Source organism: Bombina bombina, chromosome 5 (assembly GCF_027579735.1).
Source record: "Bombina bombina isolate aBomBom1 chromosome 5, aBomBom1.pri, whole genome shotgun sequence".
Lineage (NCBI taxonomy): Eukaryota > Metazoa > Chordata > Amphibia > Anura > Bombinatoridae > Bombina > Bombina bombina.
In genome coordinates this window covers 825,187,084-825,210,485 of record NC_069503.1, presented here as the reverse complement: position 1 = coordinate 825,210,485, position 23,402 = coordinate 825,187,084, and the positions used below count along the sequence as shown (strand labels likewise).

At 38.8% G+C, this 23,402-nt stretch overlaps 1 protein-coding gene across 2 annotated transcripts in view; it reads right to left on the bottom strand.

Moving 5' to 3' along the window:
• Positions 1-23,402, bottom strand: part of DLGAP1 (DLG associated protein 1) — a 710,871-nt gene that overhangs the window by 144,202 nt on the left and 543,267 nt on the right. For both annotated transcript variants that reach the window (XM_053714947.1, XM_053714948.1), the window contains one exon: positions 22,507-22,604. In XM_053714947.1, the coding sequence (XP_053570922.1) occupies positions 22,507-22,604 (98 nt within the window). The remainder of the gene's footprint in view (positions 1-22,506; positions 22,605-23,402) is intronic.

The following is a 23,402-nucleotide window of genomic DNA, read 5'->3' as shown; positions in this document are numbered from 1 at the left end:
CACAGAGAACCAGTTTTATTCAATAGCCACAAACTTTACAATTTTAGGCCTAGATTTGGAGTTCGGCGGTAGCCGTCAAAACCAGCGTTAGAGGCTCCTAACGCTGGTTTTGGGCGCCCGCTGGTATTTGGAGTCAGTGATTAAAGGGTCTAACGCTCACTTTTCAGCCGCGACTTTTCCATACCGCAGATCCCCCTACGCCATTTGCGTAGCCTATCTTTTCAATGGGATCTTTCTAACGCTGGTATTTAGAGTCGTTTCTGAAGTGAGCGTTAGAGCTCTAACGACAAGATTCCAGCCGCCTGAAAATAGCAGGAGTTAAGAGCTTTCTGGCTAACGCCGGTTTATAAAGCTCTTAACTACTGTACCCTAAAGTACACTAACACCCATAAACTACCTATGTACCCCTAAACCGAGGTCCCCCCACACCGCCGCCACTCGATTAAAATTTTTAACCCCTAATCTGCCGACCGCCACCTACGTTATACTTATGTACCCCTAATCTGCTGCCCCTAACCCCGCCGACCCCTGTATTACATTTATTAACCCCTAACTTGCCCCCCACAACGTCGCCGCCAGCTACTTAAAATAATTAACCCCTAATCTTCCGACCGCAAATCGCCGCCACCTACGTTATCCCTATGTACCCCTAATCTGCTGCCCTAACATCGCCGACCCCTATATTATATTTATTAACCCCTAATCTGCCCCCCTCAACGTCGCCGACACCTGCCTACACTTATTAACCCCTAATCTGCCGAGCGGACCTGAGCGCTACTATAATAAATGTATTAACCCCTAATCCGCCTCACTAACCCTATCATAAATAGTATTAACCCCTAATCTGCCCTCCCTAACATCGCCGACACCTAACTTCAATTATTAACCCCTAATCTGCCGACCGGAGCTCACCGCTATTCTAATAAATGGATTAACCCCTAAAGCTAAGTCTAACCCTAACACCCCCCTAAGTTAAATATAATTTTTATCTAACGAAATAAATTAACTCTTATTAAATAAATGATTCCTATTTAAAGCTAAATACTTACCTGTAAAATAAATCCTAATATAGCTACAATATAAATTATAATTATATTATAGCTATTTTAGGATTAATATTTATTTTACAGGCAACTTTGTTATTATTTTAACCAGGTAAAATAGCTATTAAATAGTTAAGAACTATTTAATAGTTACCTAGTTAAAATAATAACAAATTTACCTGTAAAATAAATCCTAACCTAAGTTATAATTAAACCTAACACTACCCTATCAATAAAATAATTAAATAAACTACCTACAATTACCTACAATTAACCTAACACTACACTATCAATAAATTAATTAAACACAATTCCTACAAATAAATACAATTAAATAAACTAGCTAAAGTACAAAAAATAAAAAAGAACTAAGTTACAGAAAATAAAAAAATATTTACAAACATAAGAAAAATATTACAACAATTTTAAACTAATTACACCTACTCTAAGCCCCCTAATAAAATAACAAAGCCCCCCAAAATAAAAAATTCCCTACCCTATTCTAAATTAAAAAAGTTACAAGCTCTTTTACCTTACCAGCCCTGAACAGGGCCCTTTGCGGGGCATGCCCCAAGAATTTCAGCTCTTTTGCCTGTAAAAAAAACATACAATACCCCCCCCCCAACATTACAACCCACCACCCACATACCCCTAATCTAACCCAAACCCCCCTTAAATAAACCTAACACTAAGCCCCTGAAGATCTTCCTACCTTGTCTTCACCATCCAGGTATCACCGATCCGTCCTGGCTCCAAGATCTTCATCCAACCCAAGCGGGGGTTGGCGATCCATAATCCGGTCCAGAAGAGGCTCCAAAGTCTTCCTCCTATCCGGCAAGAAGAGGACATCCGGACCGGCAAACATCTTCTCCAAGCGGCATCTTCGATCTTCTTCCATTCGGAGCGAAGCGGCAGGATCCTGAAGACCTCCAGCGCGGAACATCCATCCGGACCGACGACTGAACGACGAATGACTGTTCCTTTAAGGGACGTCATCCAAGATGGCGTCCCTCGAATTCCGATTGGCTGATAGGATTCTATCAGCCAATCGGAATTAAGGTAGGAATTTTCTGATTGGCTGATGGAATCAGCCAATCAGAATCTAGTTCAATCCGATTGGCCGATCCAATCAGCCAATCAGATTGAGCTTGCATTCTATTGGCTGATCGGAACAGCCAATAGAATGCGAGCTCAATCTGATTGGCTGATTGGATCAGCCAATCGGATTGAACTTGATTCTGATTGGCTGATTCCATCAGCCAATCAGAAAATTCCTACCTTAATTCCGATTGGCTGATAGAATCCTATCAGCCAATCGGAATTCGAGGGACGCCATCTTGGATGACGTCCCTTAAAGGAACAGTCATTCGTCGTTCAGTCGTCGGTCCGGATGGATGTTCCGCGCTGGAGGTCTTCAGGATCCTGCCGCTTCGCTCCGGATGGAAGAAGATCGAAGATGCCGCTTGGAGAAGATGTTTGCCGGTCCGGATGTCCTCTTCTTGCCGGATAGGAGGAAGACTTTGGAGCCTCTTCTGGACCGGATTATGGATCGCCAACCCCCGCTTGGGTTGGATGAAGATCTTGGAGCCAGGACGGATCGGTGATACCTGGATGATACCTGGAGCTTTTCTGGCTAACGCCGGTTTATAAAGCTCTTAACTACTGTACCCTAAAGTACACTAACACCCATAAACTACCTATGTACCCCTAAACCGAGGTCCCCCCACACCGCCGCCACTCGATTAAAATTTTTAACCCCTAATCTGCCGACCGCCACCTACGTTATACTTATGTACCCCTAATCTGCTGCCCCTAACCCCGCCGACCCCTGTATTACATTTATTAACCCCTAACTTGCCCCCCACAACGTCGCCGCCAGCTACTTAAAATAATTAACCCCTAATCTTCCGACCGCAAATCGCCGCCACCTACGTTATCCCTATGTACCCCTAATCTGCTGCCCTAACATCGCCGACCCCTATATTATATTTATTAACCCCTAATCTGCCCCCCTCAACGTCGCCGACACCTGCCTACACTTATTAACCCCTAATCTGCCGAGCGGACCTGAGCGCTACTATAATAAATGTATTAACCCCTAATCCGCCTCACTAACCCTATCATAAATAGTATTAACCCCTAATCTGCCCTCCCTAACATCGCCGACACCTAACTTCAATTATTAACCCCTAATCTGCCGACCGGAGCTCACCGCTATTCTAATAAATGGATTAACCCCTAAAGCTAAGTCTAACCCTAACACCCCCCTAAGTTAAATATAATTTTTATCTAACGAAATAAATTAACTCTTATTAAATAAATGATTCCTATTTAAAGCTAAATACTTACCTGTAAAATAAATCATAATATAGCTACAATATAAATTATAATTATATTATAGCTATTTTAGGATTAATATTTATTTTACAGGCAACTTTGTTATTATTTTAACCAGGTAAAATAGCTATTAAATAGTTAAGAACTATTTAATAGTTACCTAGTTAAAATAATAACAAATTTACCTGTAAAATAAATCCTAACCTAAGTTATAATTAAACCTAACACTACCCTATCAATAAAATAATTAAATAAACTACCTACAATTACCTACAATTAACCTAACACTACACTATCAATAAATTAATTAAACACAATTCCTACAAATAAATACAATTAAATAAACTAGCTAAAGTACAAAAAATAAAAAAGAACTAAGTTACAGAAAATAAAAAAATATTTACAAACATAAGAAAAATATTACAACAATTTTAAACTAATTACACCTACTCTAAGCCCCCTAATAAAATAACAAAGCCCCCCAAAATAAAAAATTCCCTACCCTATTCTAAATTAAAAAAGTTACAAGCTCTTTTACCTTACCAGCCCTGAACAGGGCCCTTTGCGGGGCATGCCCCAAGAATTTCAGCTCTTTTGCCTGTAAAAAAAACATACAATACCCCCCCCCCAACATTACAACCCACCACCCACATACCCCTAATCTAACCCAAACCCCCCTTAAATAAACCTAACACTAAGCCCCTGAAGATCTTCCTACCTTGTCTTCACCATCCAGGTATCACCGATCCGTCCTGGCTCCAAGATCTTCATCCAACCCAAGCGGGGGTTGGCGATCCATAATCCGGTCCAGAAGAGGCTCCAAAGTCTTCCTCCTATCCGGCAAGAAGAGGACATCCGGACCGGCAAACATCTTCTCCAAGCGGCATCTTCGATCTTCTTCCAGTCGGAGCGAAGCGGCAGGATCCTGAAGACCTCCAGCGCGGAACATCCATCCGGACCGACGACTGAACGACGAATGACTGTTCCTTTAAGGGACGTCATCCAAGATGGCGTCCCTCGAATTCCGATTGGCTGATAGGATTCTATCAGCCAATCGGAATTAAGGTAGGAATTTTCTGATTGGCTGATGGAATCAGCCAATCAGAATCTAGTTCAATCCGATTGGCCGATCCAATCAGCCAATCAGATTGAGCTTGCATTCTATTGGCTGATCGGAACAGCCAATAGAATGCGAGCTCAATCTGATTGGCTGATTGGATCAGCCAATCGGATTGAACTTGATTCTGATTGGCTGATTCCATCAGCCAATCAGAAAATTCCTACCTTAATTCCGATTGGCTGATAGAATCCTATCAGCCAATCGGAATTCGAGGGACGCCATCTTGGATGACGTCCCTTAAAGGAACAGTCATTCGTCGTTCAGTCGTCGGTCCGGATGGATGTTCCGCGCTGGAGGTCTTCAGGATCCTGCCGCTTCGCTCCGGATGGAAGAAGATCGAAGATGCCGCTTGGAGAAGATGTTTGCCGGTCCGGATGTCCTCTTCTTGCCGGATAGGAGGAAGACTTTGGAGCCTCTTCTGGACCGGATTATGGATCGCCAACCCCCGCTTGGGTTGGATGAAGATCTTGGAGCCAGGACGGATCGGTGATACCTGGATGGTGAAGACAAGGTAGGAAGATCTTCAGGGGCTTAGTGTTAGATTTATTTAAGGGGGGTTTGGGTTAGATTAGGGGTATGTGGGTGGTGGGTTGTAATGTTGGGGGGGGGGGTATTGTATGTTTTTTTTTACAGGCAAAAGAGCTGAAATTCTTGGGGCATGCCCCGCAAAGGGCCCTGTTCAGGGCTGGTAAGGTAAAAGAGCTTGTAACTTTTTTAATTTAGAATAGGGTAGGGAATTTTTTATTTTGGGGGGCTTTGTTATTTTATTAGGGGGCTTAGAGTAGGTGTAATTAGTTTAAAATTGTTGTAATATTTTTCTTATGTTTGTAAATATTTTTTTATTTTCTGTAACTTAGTTCTTTTTTATTTTTTGTACTTTAGCTAGTTTATTTAATTGTATTTATTTGTAGGAATTGTGTTTAATTAATTTATTGATAGTGTAGTGTTAGGTTAATTGTAGGTAATTGTAGGTAGTTTATTTAATTATTTTATTGATAGGGTAGTGTTAGGTTTAATTATAACTTAGGTTAGGATTTATTTTACAGGTAAATTTGTTATTATTTTAACTAGGTAACTATTAAATAGTTCTTAACTATTTAATAGCTATTGTACCTGGTTAAAATAATTACAAAGTTGCCTGTAAAATAAATATTAATCCTAAAATAGCTATAATATAATTATAATTTATATTGTAGCTATATTAGGATTTATTTTACAGGTAAGTATTTAGCTTTAAATAGGAATAAGTTATTTAATAAGAGTTAATTTATTTCGTTAGGTAAATATTATATTTAACTTAGGGGGGTGTTAGTGTTAGGGTTAGACTTAGCTTTAGGGGTTAATCCATTTATTAGAATAGCGGTGAGCTCCGATCGGAAGATTAGGGGTTAGTAATTGAAGTTAGGTGTCGGCGATGTTAGGGAGGGCAGATTAGGGGTTAATACTATTTATGATAGGGTTAGTGAGGCGGATTAGGGGTTAATAACTTTATTATAGTAGCGCTCAGGTCCGCTCGGCAGATTAGGGGTTAATAAGTGTAGGCAGGTGTCGGCGACGTTGTGGGGGGCAGGTTAGGGGTTAATAAATATAATATAGGGGTCGGCGGTGTTAGGGGTAGCAGATTAGGGGTACATAGGGAGAACGTAGGTTGCGGCGGTTTACGGAGCGGCAGATTAGGGGTTAAAAAAAATATGCAGGGGTCAGCGATAGCGGGGGCGGCAGATTAGGGGTTAATAAGTGTAAGGGTAGGGGTGTTTAGACTCGGGGTACATGTTAGGGTGTTAGGTGCAGACGTAGGAAGTGTTTCCCCATAGGAAACAATGGGGCTGCGTTAGGAGCTGAACGCTGCTTTTTTGCAGGTGTTAGGTTTTTTTTCAGCTCAAACAGCCCCATTGTTTCCTATGGGGGAATCGTGCACGAGCACGTTTTTGAGGCCGGCCGCGTCCGTAAGCAACTCTGGTATCGAGAGTTGCTTTTGCGGTAAAAATGCTCTACACTCCTTTTTTGGAGCCTAACGCAGCATTTGTTTAAACTCTCGATACCAGAGTTAATTTTATGGTGCGGCGAGAAAAAAGCCCGCGGAGCGTTAACAGCCCTTTTACCGCCGAACTCCAAATCTAGGCCTTAGTTTGTTGACATCTATTCCAGAGAGAATACACAACCCTTAGCAGTCAGTCACTCACTCCCAGAGTGACATTCAATTAGTTTATCTATTAGATGTAGCTGAATGTAAATATTTGCATATGAATGTGGGCTTGCACAGCATGTGAGGTGATGATTAGCAGAGTCAGAATGAGTTCTAATTTTGACACTAATTATTCATGTTAAAAAACAGAAGTGACAAAATGCTATACTTATAAATTGAGAACTTTTTAGCAATAATTGTGCTTATTTATTGTTGTACTATTTCTACATTAGGTGATGGCATTTTACATGTCTTGTAACTGTCCCTTAAACTTTGTGACCGTCTTGATTGTTTATTTAGTGGAAATTTTATTAGAAATATTGTTGTGATCAGGATCACTTCCACCGCTTTCAAATACCATATAGGGTACGTCGTCGGTCGTTAACTGCATTTTTTTGCAGGACATACCCCATACGTCGTTGGTCGTTAAGGGGTTAAAGGGACACAAAACCCCAAAATATTCTTTGTAATTCAGAAAGAGCATACAATTGTAAAAAGCTTTACCATTTCCATTTATTAAATGTACTCCTTTCTCTTTGTATCCTTTGTTGAAGGAGCATCAAAGCACAACTGGGAGCTAGCTGAACACATCAAGTGAGCCAATGACAAGATGCATATATATACAGTCACCAATCAGCAGCTGTCTCCTAGTGGTGTATTGGTGCTCTTGAGCCTACCTAAGTATGCTTTTCAACCAATGATACCAAGAGAGTAAAGCAAATTAGCTAATATACATATTAACTAATAATACATTGGAAAGTTGTTTAAAATTGCATGTTCAATTTGAACCACAAACAAAATGGGTTTTATGTCCCTTTAACATTTTTAAAACACATTCTTTTTACTGCAATTATTTTTCAATAGTAAAACTCTACCCACCATTTGTATTATTCAGAGGAGCCAAACTGGTCTTCAGCCCACAGACAACAAGGCTAACCACTGTCATAAATTTAGAATAAAATGCATTGCTTTACAGTTGTTAGCCTTGAGAAGTCCAGCAGGGTGAATTTCAAGTTCAGAGAATTAGAAATTGCTTTAAAAAATTACAGCTAAATTACATGAAAAGAGGGAAAAATAAACAATGAAAATGTATTGCAAAGTTGTTTAAAGGGACACTGAACCCAACATTTTTCTTTCAGGATTCAGATAGAGCATGCGATTATAAGCAACTTTCTAATTTACTCCTATTATCAATTTTTCTATGTTCACTTGCTATCTTTATTTGAAAAAGAAGGCATCTACGTTTCTTTTTTGGTTTAGAACTCTGGACAGCACTTTTTTTATTGGTGGATGAATTTATCCACCAATTAGCAAGAACAACCCATGTTGTTCACCAAAAATGGGCCGGCATCTAAACTTACATTCTTGCATTTCAAATAAAGATACCAAGAGAATGAAGAAAATTTGATAATAGGAGTAAATTAGAAAGTTGCTTAAAATTTCATGCTCTATCTGAATCACGAAAGACAAAATTTGGGTTCAGTGTCCCTTTAATTATGCATAAATAAACTGTCTGATGGTGTTTACTGTCCCTTTAAATTATGTTTAAAAATGAATTGCGAATGTAACAACATTTAAAAAATATTAGTTTTATAAACCTGCTCACCTCTGCACAATGTTGCCTTAGTTGGCTGTAACAATGTTAATTGTCATCTGTATTCATAGGGGTAGATTTACTAAGCAGTGGATGCAGGTGGCAGATTGCAATCATCCCGATCCGATTGGGATCCTTGACACACCCTGGTGAATGTGCTTGGGCGGCATTGCACAAGCATTTCACCAGAACTGCTTGTGCAATGATAAATGCTGACAGCTTATACTGTTTGCATTTAGCAATGTCGGGCAGACATGATCCACTACATTTAATAAATCTACCCAATAGAGTACTATGCTGGGTTGTATAACACATTAGAGGTCCTTTATTTTACATTTGAAGAAGAAAGATCATGAAAGTTTATTCACTCCAATATCACTCAGGACAATGTTTACAAGAGCGATAACATATGAGAAAAGTACAGCTTTATAATCTTGTAAAATAAATTAACCCCTTAATGACACAGACATACCCTGTACAGCATGGGTCCTTTAGGGTTTTTTGGCCCTGCAATTGTACAGGTCTCGTCAAAAGTACTGTAGATCCACTATTACAACTTCCCTCACTCCTGGAGGCATCGGCTATAAGTACGGGTTTGCCTCTGTTGGCGACACCCGTGCTTTTTAACCCCTTCAATCAAAATTATGTAATTTTAACAACTTGATGGCCATTGTCTGTGTTGATGAAAATGCTTAACCCTTTCAGTGCTAACGACGGTTCTGAGCCGTGACAGAGTGTCCCACTCAGGTGCTAACAACGGCACAGAGCCGTCGCTAGCACTCTCCCACCTTGAGGGAGATCTGGAGGCTCCCACCCGCTCCTGCATAGTGACAGGCATCGCCGGGGCTTCTCGTTATGCATGGTGACATCACGCGCAATGAAGTGATGACGTAACCGTGCAACTTTATTTAAAGTATAGGGACAGGGGGTATGCTGCTTAGAAGCCTGTATCTCAGGCATTTAGACCCCCAAGGCCATCATAGTGAGTAGAAAATGAGACTTGGCAAATAGCACCAATCGCAAACCTCTATTTTCTATAAATACGGTTTACAGGTCTTAGTGGGTTAGAGCAATACACAAGCCTCACCTCGGTGGCTGCTCCTTCCTGTCCATTCCTCCGCTTCCTAATTTAATTATGGATGTTCTTCACATAGCAGAATATGTTCTATTTATTCATAAATACATATTTCTACATATATCTGATGGTATTTTGGTACAATAAATATACACATATAAATACATAAATACATCTAAACATATACATACATACCCATCTTTAGACATGTATATGTAGGTATCTCTATGATAAAGCCCTTTTATTTTCTAACACCTGAGACCTCATATTTCTGAGCGCTTATAACTTCTTGCGCAATATTTTTTTGGAATAATTTTTATTAGATGATGTTATTATGAGTGTAACTGTAATTTGTAATGTATTTTTTATGTGTTTTGTGACACTTGTTTTGCAAAACAGTTAAGCAGAGCTCTGAGGACGCACTAATCCGACGTGCATTAACTTAAATTGCGCTCAAGTGATCGCGTTTACTTTCAACTTGTAATACAAGGAAAAAACATGACTCAGAAACACCCGCGATAAACCTCTTAACGCTTGCGCACCACTCGTAATCTGGCCCTTAGTGTTTATGTTTTGATAATACAGAAAGTTATGTTACTTATCTTAGACATTTCAAAATAAGCACTTGATTTTTTTGATCACTATGAAATAACATCTTGCTGAATTTACCCAGTAAATATTACCAGGGAAATCAATTTTATGGTTTCCTTTTTTATCTAAATTTTAAAACCACATTAACATTTTTTAGTCAAAGGCTTTGTGTTTAAATACACAGAGTTAATCTAAGGTCAGTGGTTTGGAACGTGGGTGTCTGGTCACACCACATGTTAGTTTGTATAACTCTTTATCGCATTGGACTCAATAGTGTAACATTCCATTGTACAGTGTTGTATATACAAAAATGTGTGTTGCTTTTTATACAATTACTTTAGTTTAGAATATTTAAGTAAAATATTTGTACGTCACTTTCATATATAAACAATCTACCCCTTTACGTGTTGTGTGCACATCATTTAATATAGAATATTTTGTTATCATATGCAAATTAAACAAGATATTTGGGGTACATTTATTAAAAGTCGAGCGGACATGATTTGCTATCGTCATCACTAAAAAAAGACAGCATACGCTGTCGGCATTTATCATTGCATAAGCATTTCTAGTAAAATGCTTGTAGGAGTATATGAGATTAGACTGCTGTTTGGTAGGGAATATAGCTCACCTTTAAAACTTATCCCAAAAAGTTTATGAAATGTGTTGTTGTGTAAGGTGGCGCAAAAATGCAATTCCTGTTTTTAAAAAATATATATAAATTTGTAGCTTCAACGGTCTTTATAAGAGCCTCTAGTTGTATATTCTTTTTTGAAAAAATGATGGGTAGATGGATATTTGTTTTGAAATTCAATACTTCATTTTAGTACATATGATTGTCACAGTTTCAAAAGTATGTGTATGGATAAACACCGGTGTTTCTAAATGTGAAAAGATTTTTTCAGGGAATTTATACAATGTATTATACTCTCTTTATAGTTGGGAGTCTGTAGAGATAGTATCTATTTTATACATTCATAGGATAAAAGACAATATCTAAAACAATATCTAAAACAATATGTAAATTACTGTGCATACAGGTCGTAAAAGAAACAGTTAAAATGGTTAAAAGCAACTGAAAGACCAACTTGATTGGCTGCTATATGAAAAGTCTCTTTTCTATTTCTTATTTGGTGTAGCACTCTGCTGATGTAATAATAAGAAATGTGAGACTGGTAATCGAAAGTTCGTTGGGTGGTTACCTTATAGTGTGTCTGACTGATCACACTGAGTTCGTATTGTTAAGAGAATAAACTGATATAGTAATCAGTACTGTGTTGAAGTTCCGTAATTTTAGTGTTTTAATCCGTCTTTTCTGAGGTGTTGTCCTCAGTATGCGTTAAAGAGCAAAGTTTCTTTACGGTCAGTGACCGATTTCTTTATGTTGGTGATTTTCCTTAAAGAATCCTTTGCGGCTTTTGCGTGTTATGTGGAAGTGTGAAGGGAGCAGAAGAAAGGCTCCGTTCTGTTAAAGAGCAAAGTTTCTTTACGGTCAGTGACCGATTCCTTTATGTTGGTGATTTTCCTTAAAGAATCCTTTGCGGCTTTTGCGTGTTATGTGGAAGTGTGAAGGGAGCAGAAGAAAGGCTCCGTTCTGTTAGCGTTCACCACAAATCGATGTGGCTGGGTTCAGGTATCTACGCGTTTCGGCTTAGCAGCCTTTCTCAAGGCTTGAGAAAGGCTGCTAAGCCGAAACGCGTAGATACCTGAACCCAGCCACATAGATTTGTGGTGAACGCTAACAGAACGGAGCCTTTCTTCTGCTCCCTTCACACTTCCACATAACACGCAAAAGCCGCAAAGGATTCTTTAAAGAAAGAAAAATCACCAACATAAAGGAATCGGTCACTGACCGAAAAGAAACTTTGCTCTTTAACGCATACGCTAACAGAACGGAGCCTTTCTTCTGCTCCCTTCACACTTCCACATAACACGCAAAGGCCGCAAAGGATTCTTCAAGGAAAATCACCAACATAAAGGAATCGGTCACTGACTGAAAAGAAACTTTGCTCTTTAACGCATACGCTAACAGAACGGAGCCTTTCTTCTGCTCCCTTCACACTTCCACATAACACGCAAAAGCCGCAAAGGATTCTTTAAGGAAAATCACCAACATAAAGGAATCGGTCACTGATCGTAAAGAAACTTTGTTCGTTAACGCATACTGAGGACAATACCTCAGAAAAGACGGATTAAAACACTAAAATTACGGAACTTCAACACAGTACTGATTACTATATCAATTTATTCTCTAACGATACGAACTCAGTGTGATCAGTCAGACACACTATAAGGTAACCACCCAATGAACTTTCGATTACCAGTCTCACATTTCTTATTATTACATCAGCAGAGTGCTACACCAAATAAGAAATAGAAAAGAGACTTTTCATATAGCAGCCAATCAAGTTGGTCTTTCAGTTGCTTTTAACCATTTTAACTGTTTCTTTTACGACCTGTATGCACAGTAATTTACATAGGCCTAGATTTGGAGTTCGGCGGTAGCCGTCAAAACCAGCGTTAGAGGCTCCTAACGCTGGTTTTGGGCGCCCGCTGGTATTTGGAGTCAGTGATTAAAGGGTCTAACGCTCACTTTTCAGCCGCGACTTTTCCATACCGCAGATCCCCCTACGCCATTTGCGTAGCCTATCTTTTCAATGGGATCTTTCTAACGCTGGTATTTAGAGTCGTTTCTGAAGTGAGCGTTAGAGCTCTAACGACAAGATTCCAGCCGCCTGAAAATAGCAGGAGTTAAGAGCTTTCTGGCTAACGCCGGTTCATAAAGCTCTTAACTACTGTACCCTAAAGTACACTAACACCCATAAACTACCTATGTACCCCTAAACCGAGCTCCCCCCACATCGCCGCCACTCGATTAAAATTTTTAACCCCTAATCTGCCGACCGCCACCTACGTTATACTTATGTACCCCTAATCTGCTACCCCTAACACCGCCGACCCCTGTATTATATTTATTAACCCCTAACCTGCCCCCCACAACATCGCCGCCAGCTACTTAAAATAATTAACCCCTAATCTTCCGACCGCAAAGCGCCGCCACCTACGTTATCCCTATGTACCCCTAATCTGCTACCCCTAACACCGCCGACCCCTATATTATATTTATTAACCCCTAATCTGCCCCCCACAACGTCGCCGACACCTGCCTACACTTATTAACTCCTAATCTGCCGAGCGGACCTGAGCGCTACTATAATAAAGTTATTAACCCCTAATCCGCCTCACTAACCCTATCATAAATAGTATTAACCCCTAATCTGCCCTCCCTAACATCGCCGACACCTACCTTCAATTATTAACCCCTAATCTTCCGATCGGAGCTCACCGCTATTCTAATAAATGTATTAACCCCTAAAGCTAAGTCTAACCCTAACACTAACACCCCCCTAAGTTAAATATAATTTACATCTAACGAAATTAATTAACTCTTATTAAATAACTTATTCCTATTTAAAGCTAAATACTTACCTGTAAAATAAACCCTAATATAGCTACAATATAAATTATAATTATATTATAGCTATTTTAGGATTAATATTTATTTTACAGGCAACTTTGTAATTATTTTAACCAGGTACAATAGCTATTAAATAGTTAAGAACTATTTAATAGTTACCTAGTTAAAATAATAACAAATTTACCTGTAAAATAAATCCTAACCTAAGATATAATTAAACCTAACACTACCCTATCAATAAAATAATTAAATAAACTACCTACAATTACCTACAATTAACCTAACACTACACTATCAATAAATTAATTAAACACAATTCCTACAAATAAATACAATTACATAAACTAGCTAAAGTACAAAAAATAAAAAAGAACTAAGTTACAGAAAATAAAAAAATATTTACAAACATAAGAAAAATATTACAACAATTTTAAACTAATTACACCTACTCTAAGCCCCCTAATAAAATAACAAAGCCCCCCAAAATAAAAAATTCCCTACCCTATTCTAAATTAAAAAAAGTTACAAGCTCTTTTACCTTACCAGCCCTGAACAGGGCCCTTTGCGGGGCATGCCCCAAGAATTTCAGCTCTTTTGCCTGTAAAAAAAAACATACAATACCCCCCCCCAACATTACAACCCACCACCCACATACCCCTAATCTAACCCAAACCCCCCTTAAATAAACCTAACACTAATCCCCTGAAGATCTTCCTACCTTGTCTTCACCATCCAGGTATCACCGATCCGTCCTGGCTCCAAGATCTTCATCCAACCCAAGCGGGGGTTGGCGATCCATAATCCGGTGCTGAAGAGGTCCAGAAGAGGCTCCAAAGTCTTCCTCCAATCCGGCAAGAAGAGGACATCCGGACCGGCAAACATCTTCTCCAAGCGGCATCTTCGATCTTCTTCCATCCCGAGCGAAGTGGCAGGATCCTGAAGACCTCCAGCGCGGAACATCCATCCGGACCGACGACTGAACGACGAATGACTGTTCCTTTAAGGGACGTCATCCAAGATGGCGTCCCTCGAATTCCGATTGGCTGATAGGATTCTATCAGCCAATCGGAATTAAGGTAGGAATTTTCTGATTGGCTGATGGAATCAGCCAATCAGAATCTAGTTCAATCCGATTGGCCGATCCAATCAGCCAATCAGATTGAGCTCGCATTCTATTGGCTGATCGGAACAGCCAATAGAATGCGAGCTCAATCTGATTGGCTGATTGGATCAGCCAATAGGATTGAACTTGATTCTGATTGGCTGATTCCATCAGCCAATCAGAAAATTCCTACCTTAATTCCGATTGGCTGATAGAATCCTATCAGCCAATCGGAATTCGAGGGACGCCATCTTGGATGACGTCCCTTAAAGGAACAGTCATTCGTCGTTCAGTCGTCGGTCCGGATGGATGTTCCGCGCTGGAGGTCTTCAGGATCCTGCCACTTCGCTCCGGATGGAAGAAGATCGAAGATGCCGCTTGGAGAAGATGTTTGCCGGTCCGGATGTCCTCTTCTTGCCGGATAGGAGGAAGACTTTGGAGCCTCTTCTGGACCTCTTCAGCAATGGATTATGGATCGCCAACCCCCGCTTGGGTTGGATGAAGATCTTGGAGCCAGGACGGATCGGTGATACCTGGATGGTGAAGACAAGGTAGGAAGATCTTCAGGGGATTAGTGTTAGGTTTATTTAAGGGGGGTTTGGGTTAGATTAGGGATATGTGGGTGGTGGGTTGTAATGTTGGGGGGGGGGTATTGTATGTTTTTTTTTACAGGCAAAAGAGCTGAAATTCTTGGGGCATGCCCCGCAAAGGGCCCTGTTCAGGGCTGGTAAGGTAAAAGAGCTTGTAACTTTTTTAATTGAGAATAGGGTAGGGAATTTTTTATTTTGGGGGGCTTTGTTATTTTATTAGGGGGCTTAGAGTAGGTGTAATTAGTTTAAAATTGTTGTAATATTTTTCTTATGTTTGTAAATATTTTTTTATTTTCTGTAACTTAGTTCTTTTTTATTTTTTGTACTTTAGCTAGTTTATTTAATTGTATTTATTTGTAGGAATTGTGTTTAATTAATTTATTGATAGTGTAGTGTTAGGTTAATTGTAGGTAGTTTATTTAATTATTTTATTGATAGGGTAGTGTTAGGTTTAATTATATCTTAGGTTAGGATTTATTTTACAGGTAAATTTGTTATTATTTTAACTAGGTAACTATTAAATAGTTCTTAACTATTTAATAGCTATTGTACCTGGTTAAAATAATTACAAAGTTGCCTGTAAAATAAATATTAATCCTAAAATAGCTATAATATAATTATAATTTATATTGTAGCTATATTAGGATTTATTTTACAGGTATGTATTTAGCTTTAAATAGGAATCATTTATTTAATAAGAGTTAATTTATTTCGTTAGATAAAAATTATATTTAACTTAGGGGGGTGTTAGTATTAGGGTTAGACTTAGCTTTAGGGGTTAATACATTTATTAGAGTAGCGGTGAGCTCCGGTCGTCAGATTAGGGGTTAATAATTGAAGGTAGGTGTCGGCGATGTTAGGGAGGGCAGATTAGGGGTTAATACTATTTATGATAGGGTTAGTGAGGCGGATTAGGGGTTAATAACTTTATTATAGTAGCGCTCAGGTCCGCTCGGCAGATTAGGGGTTAATAAGTGTAGGCAGGTGTCGGCGACGTTGAGGGGGGCAGATTAGGGGTTTATAAATATAATATAGGGGTCGGCGGTGTTAGGGGCAGCAGATTAGGGGTACATAGGGATAATGTAGGTAGCGGCGGTTTACGGAGCGGCAGATTAGGGGTTAAAAAAATATGCAGGGGTCAGCGATAGCGGGGGCGGCAGATTAGGGGTTAATAAGTGTAAGGTTAGGGGTGTTTAGACTCGGGGTACATGTTAGAGTGTTAGGTGCAGACGTAGGAAGTGTTTCCCCATAGGAAACAATGGGGCTGCGTTAGGAGCTGAACGCTGCTTTTTTGCAGGTGTTAGGTTTTTTTTCAGCTCAAACAGCCCCATTGTTTCCTATGGGGGAATCGTGCACGAGCACGTTTTTGAGGCCGGCCGCGTCCGTAAGCAACTCTGGTATCGAGAGTTGCATTTGCGGTAAAAATGCTCTACGCTCCTTTTTTGGAGCCTAACGCAGCATTTGTTTGAACTCTCGATACCAGAGTTAAATTTATGGTGCGGCCAGAAAAAAGCCCGCGGAGCGTTAACAGCCCTTTTACCGCCGAACTCCAAATCTAGGCCATATTGTTTTACATATTGTTTTAGATATTGTTTTAGATATTGTCTTTTATCCTATGAATGTATAAAATAGATACTATCTCTACAGACTCCCAACTATAAAGAGAGTATAATACATTGCATAAATTCCCCGAAAAAATCTTTTCACATTTAGAAACACCGGTGTTTATCCATACACATACTTTTGAAACTGTGACAATCATATGTACTAAAATAAAGTATTGAATTTTAAAAGAAATATCCATCTACCCATCATTTTTTCAAAAAAGAATATACAACTAGAGGTTCTTATAAAGACCGTTGAAGCTACAAATTTATATATATTTTTTAAAAACAGGAATTGCATTTTTGCGCCACCTTACACAACAACATAGTAAAATGCTTGTGCAATGCCACCCCCTGCTCACTGGCGGCCAATTGGATGCTAGCAGGGGCTGTCAATCATTCTGATAGTATTGGATGGGGATGATTTTAATCCGCCACTTGAAAGGTCCCTGACAGGATAAGAAGCAGTGGTCTGAAATTATGGACCTCTGAAACAGTATTCACTGCTTCATAAATGGAGCCCATTGTATCTTCATTTCTATATTTACTATAATGTAATGTAATTTGCTTCATTATCACACCTATGAACTTGTTTTTTTCAATAATATCACATGTCTTGGAAATGGAATATTAACTAAAATAAATAGAACAGTGTAGCACAAACCGTATATAATGATGATATTATTAACTCACTGATTATATTTATGATCATAAACCTGGAGGCAACTTACTGTATAAAAAGTCATACAATTCCTCTAGTATTCATTTGTTTTGTTTTGTCTGTAGCCTAACACATCTGGTGAGCCAATAACATGAAGCATATGTATGTACCCACCAATCACCAGCTAGCTCCCAGTAGTGGATTGCTGCCTCTCAGCCTACCACTGCAGCCACTGTCCTCAGGGAGACAATAGAGCTGATATGTTGGTAACTTAAGTTACATTCTGTCCTCTTCTGAGCATGAGCAAAACTGACTGATATTTTCTCTTGCATTCACTAAACACTAAGCCAGCATGTGTTACGCTAAAAGACTTATGGCATCAAGCTAGATAAGCCTTCCTGTAACCTCTTGTAGGGTTGTGACAGGAAGTAACGTGCACTGCACAAATGAAGTTTAAGAAGAAATAAAAGTTAAAAGCCTTTTAAAATGATGACTAATACACATTTCTTTTTTGTGTTGTTTTTGTTACAACAATAAAACAAGACTATTTTATATCCATTTAAAGGTATACGACACCCCAAAAATGTGTTTTGTGATTTAGATAGAGCATGCAATTTAAACAAGTTTCTAATTTATTTCTATTATCATTGTTTCTTCATTCTCTTGACATCTTCAGTTAAAATGCAGGGGCATAACCTCAGGAGCCTGCCCATGTCTGGAGCACTATATGGCAGGCAGCAGTTTTGCAAGAATTTTATAGATGTGCAAGCGCACTAGATGGCAGCACTATTTCCTGCCATATAGTGCTCCAGACACCTACCTAGATATCTCTTCAACAAAGAATACTATGGGAACAAAGCAATTTTGATAAAAGAAGTACATTGAAAATGTTTTAAAACTGTATGTCTGAATCACAAAATATATATTTTTGTGTGTTTTATATCCCTTTAATGTGTTTATAATGACTTATATCAGCTGCAGAGTATAAAACGTATTGGAAATTGATCCTTTATGTATATTTTATAAATAAAATAGCCATTTCTGCTAATTGATCTGAAAAAAACTAATTAAATGGGCTGAACTTTCAGGGAGAACATACATCATTAGTGTATCTCTCTATATGTACACAAAACCCTTCCTTTCTTATCTCTCTACCCAGAGATACCAATAATTAGAGAGAAAAATTAAAACAATTACAAATTTAGTATCTCTCTGTTTCACCCCCACTGTGAGCGTGATTTCTTCTAAACTTTTTTATTTACAAACGCCTAGATTACGAGTTTTGCGGTAAGAGGGGTGCGTTGCTAACTCGCCGCTCACTTCCCTGCAGCGCTGGTATTACGGGTTTTTACAAACCCGGCGTTAACAGGCAAGAAGTGAGCGTAGAGCAAAATTTCGCTCCACACTGCACTCCAATACCAGCGCTGCTTAAGTCAGCGGTGAGCTAGTTGTACGTGCTACTGCGCGATTTCCCCATAGACATCAATGGGGAGAGAATACCTGCAAAAAAGCAGCATAAAGCTCCGTAACGCAGCCCCATTGATTCCTATGGGGGACTAAAGTTATGTTTACACCTAACACCCTAACATGAACCCCCGAGTCTAAACACCCCTAATCTGCCGCCCCGACATGGCCAACACCTGCATTATACTTATTAACCCCTAATCTGCTGCTCCGGACATCGCCGCCACCTACATTATACTTATGAACCACTAATCTGCTGCCCCCAACATCGCCGACACCTACATTATATTTATTAACCCCTAATCTTTCTCCCCCAATGTCCCGCAACCTACCTACATTTATTAACCCCTAATCTGCCGCCCCCAACATCACTGCCACTTGGCTAAATTTATTAACCCCTAAACCTAAGTCTAACCCTAACCCTAACACCCCCTAACTTAAATATAATTTAAATAAATCTAAATAAAATTCCTATCATTAACTAAATTATTCCTATTTAAAACTAAATGCTTACCTATAAAATAAATCCTAAACTAGCTACAATATAAGTAATAGTTACATTGTAGCTAGCTTAGGGTTTATTTTTATTTTACAGGCAAGTTTGTATTTATTTTAACTAGGTAGAATAGTTACTAAATAGTTATTAACTATTTAATAACTACCTAGCTAAAATAAATCCAAATTGACCTGTAAAATAAAACCTAACCTAAGTTACACTAACACCTAACACTAAACTACAATTAAATAACTTACCTAAATTAAATACAATTAAATAAATCAAATACAATTAGTTAAATTACAAAAAAACAAAAACACTAAATTATAGAAAATAAAAAACAAATTTCAAGATATTTAAACTAATTACACCTAATCCAATAGCCCTATCAAAATAAAAAAGCCCCTCAAAATAAAAAAAACCCTAGCCTAACCGAAACTACCAATAGCCCTTAAAAGGGCCTTTTGCGGGGCATTGCCCCCAAGAAATTAGCTCTTTTACCTGTAAAAAAAAATACACACAACCCCCCCAAAAGTAAAACCCACCACCCACACAACCAACCCCCTAAATAAAACCCTAACGGGCAGAAGTCTTCACACAGACGGCATCTTCTATCTTCATCCTTCCGACGCGGAGCGGCTCCATCTTCAAGACATCCCGCGCGGAGCATCCTCTTCTTCCGACGTCTTCTTGCTGAATGAAGGTACCTTTAAGTGACGTCATCCAAGATGGCGTCCCTTAGATTCCGATTGGCCAATCAGCCAATCAGAATTAAGGTTGAAAAAAATCCTATTGGCTGATCCAATCAGCCAATAGGATTGAGCTCACATTCTATTGGCTGATTGGAACAGCCAATAGAATGTGAGCTCAATCCTATTGGCTGATTGGATCAGCCAATAGGATTGAATTTCAATCCTATTGGCTGATTGCATCAGCCAATAGGATTTTTTCAACCTTAATTCCGATTGGCTGATAGAATTCTATCAGCCAATCGTAATCTAAGGGATGCCATCTTGGATGACGTCATTTAAAGGTACCTTTATTCAGCAAGAAGACGTCGATTGAAGAGGATGCTCCGCGCTGGATGTCTTGAAGATGGAGCCACTCCGCGTCGGAAGGATGAAGATAGAAGATGCTGTCTGGGTGAAGACTTCTGCCCGTCTGGAGGACCACTTCTGCCCGTCTGGATGACCAATTCTGCCAGCTTTGTTGAGGACATCTTGCCGCTTGGATGAAGACTTCTTCCGGTAAGTGAATCTTTGGGGGTTAGTGTTAGGATTTTTTAAGGGTGTATTGGGTGGGTTTTATTTTAGGTTAGGGCTTTAGGCAGCAATAGAGCTAAATGCCCTTTTAAGGGCAATACCCATTAAAATGCGCTTTTCAGGGCAATGGGGAGCTTAGGTTTTTTTAGTTAGGGTTTTATTTGGGGGGTTGGTTGTGTGGGTGGTGGGTTTTACTGTTGGGGGGGTGTGTATTTTTTTTTACAGGTAAAAGAGCTGATTTCTTGGGGGCAATGCCCCGCAAAAGGTCCTTTTAAGGGCTATTGGTAGTTTAGGTTAGGCTAGTTTTTTTTTATTTTGATAGGACTATTAGATTAGGTATAATTAGTTTAAATATATTGTAATTTGTTTTTTATTTTCTGTATTTTAGTTTTTTTTTTTTAAATTTTATTTAGCTAATTGTATTTGATTTATTTAATTGTATTTAATTTAGGTAAGTTATTTAATTGTAGTATAGTGTTAGGTGTTAGTGTAACTTAGGTTAGGTTTTATTTTACAAGTAAATTTGTATTTATTTTAGCTAGGTAGTTAGTAAATAGTTAATAACTATTTAGTTACTATTCTGTACCTAGTTAAAATAAATACAAACTTGCCTGTAAAATAAAATTAAACTCTAAGCTAGATACAATGTGACTATTAGTTATATTGTAGCTAGCTTAGGGTTTATTTAACAGGTAAGTATTTAGTTTTAAATAGGAATAATTTAGGTAATGATAGGAATTTTATTTAGGTTTATTTAAATTATATTTAAGTTAGGGGGTGTTAGGGTTAGACTTAGGTTTAAATGGTTAGTAAATTTAGACAAGTGGCAGTGACGTTGGGAACGGCAGAATAGGGGTTAATAAGTATAACCCCTTAATGACCACAATGTACCCTGTATGTCACTGGTCCTTAAGGGGTTTTTCAGGACATAATAGCACAAGTCTAGCAAGAACACGCTATTAATGCACTCCCTCCAGCAGGTTTTGTGGAATAGATCAGTCTCAACGATGGTGGCAAGACCGCGCTATAAAACAATCAAGTCCCAAAAAAAGGCCAGTGACATACAGGGTACGTCGCTGGTCCTTAAGGGGCTAATGTAGGGGGTAATAATATTTAACTAGTGTTTGTGATGCGTGAGTGCGGCGGTTTAGGGGTTAATATATTTATTATAGTGGCGGCGATGTCCGGAGCAGCAGATTAGGGGTTAATAATTTTATTTTAGTGTTTGTGATGCGGGAGGGCCTCGGTTTAGGGGTTAATAGGTAGTTTATGGGTGTTAGGGTACTTTTTAGCACTTTAGTTATGAGTTTTATGCTACAGCTTTGTAGCGTAAAACTCATAACTACTGACTTTAAAATGCGTTAGGAATCTCGGCGGTAGAGGGTGTACTGCTCACTTTATGGCCTCCCAGGACAAACTCGTAATACCGGCGTTATGCAAGTCCCATTGAAAAAAGCCTTTACGAAATTTACGTAAGTTGGTTTGCGGTAAGGCCAAAAAAGTGTGCGGTACAACTATACCTGCAAGACTCGTAATACCAGCGGGCGTAAAAAAGCAGCGTTAGGACCTGTTAACGCTGCTTTTTGACCTTCCCGCAAAACTCGTAATCTAGCCAATATTTTTTCTAAAACCATTACTTAAGCACTTAGGTGTGCATAACACAAGCAACATCAGATATTTCAAATGCCAAAATAAATATAAATGAACTATTTGCAAACAATTTAATACACTCCAGCAGGCAAAATGGATCATTGGGAACACAATAAAGGGGACAAAAAAAAACTGTCCCTTTAAGTATTTTAGAAAAAAATGTAAAATACTTAAGATGTTTTAAAATGAGCCTTTCAATTATACTGTCCTCTTTTCAGATGTATGTTTCTCTTTAAATATGAATAAACTCTTACGCTCTTTCTTCTTCTACTTGAATTCCCACTGACTGGTAGCGATAGGCAGCCTGTCTCATCATTTCCTCTTCTTTAGCTGCTTCGTCTGATCCATCAACCTAAAAGATAATGGCAAATTCATATATTTATCACAAGAAGATATTTTTTTTAAGCAAAATGATTATTTGGCAGTATATGGTGATAAAAAATATCTTATTAATTCTAATAATCGTATTCTTTTTTATTAAATTAACCTCAAAAAGTCTGCATTCATGTATGAGAAATATAGTGACAATTTGATAGAAGATCAGTTGTAATATTTCATTTGAACCTGGCTGCTCAGTGGGCCTCGGACAGATTGGACAAATGCAGGTATTGTACTGCTCTGGTTTTCTTATTTTCTTGTTTGTGAGCTCTTGTCTGTATAAAGCTATTTAAAAAAAAAAGCAGCAGGTGGCAAGTAGAACAGTTTGACTCAGTGACATAAAGTTTAGTGCAAAACATTTCCAAAACTGAAAAATGACATGGTAATTTGTTAGAGCATGTCATTTTAAAAATCGTGACCCTGCCCTACTATGTGCTAGAGTACAAGTGGTGTGCTATTTTCCGCTTCAGCATGAGCATAAACTTCGCTAGAAGAAAGCTTTTTGCATGCATTGGGTAGCACGGGTATTACAAATTGAAAGTAAAAAGTTGCGTGATCCCAAGCGGAAACTGCTTTTGATCCAATCAGGAGCACTAGTTGCATGACTCAGCTGTGTAACTAGTGTTGCCAATGGGATCAGCGTTGGTTTCCGCTTTGGACCAGCAGTGCTCTGCAGTTCCCAAGTAGTACTTTTACTGTTTGTTTAACCCCTTTGTCAGGGTTACACACACAGTAGTGCTGGGTCCCTAGTCTTAAAACAATATTCTCCAAC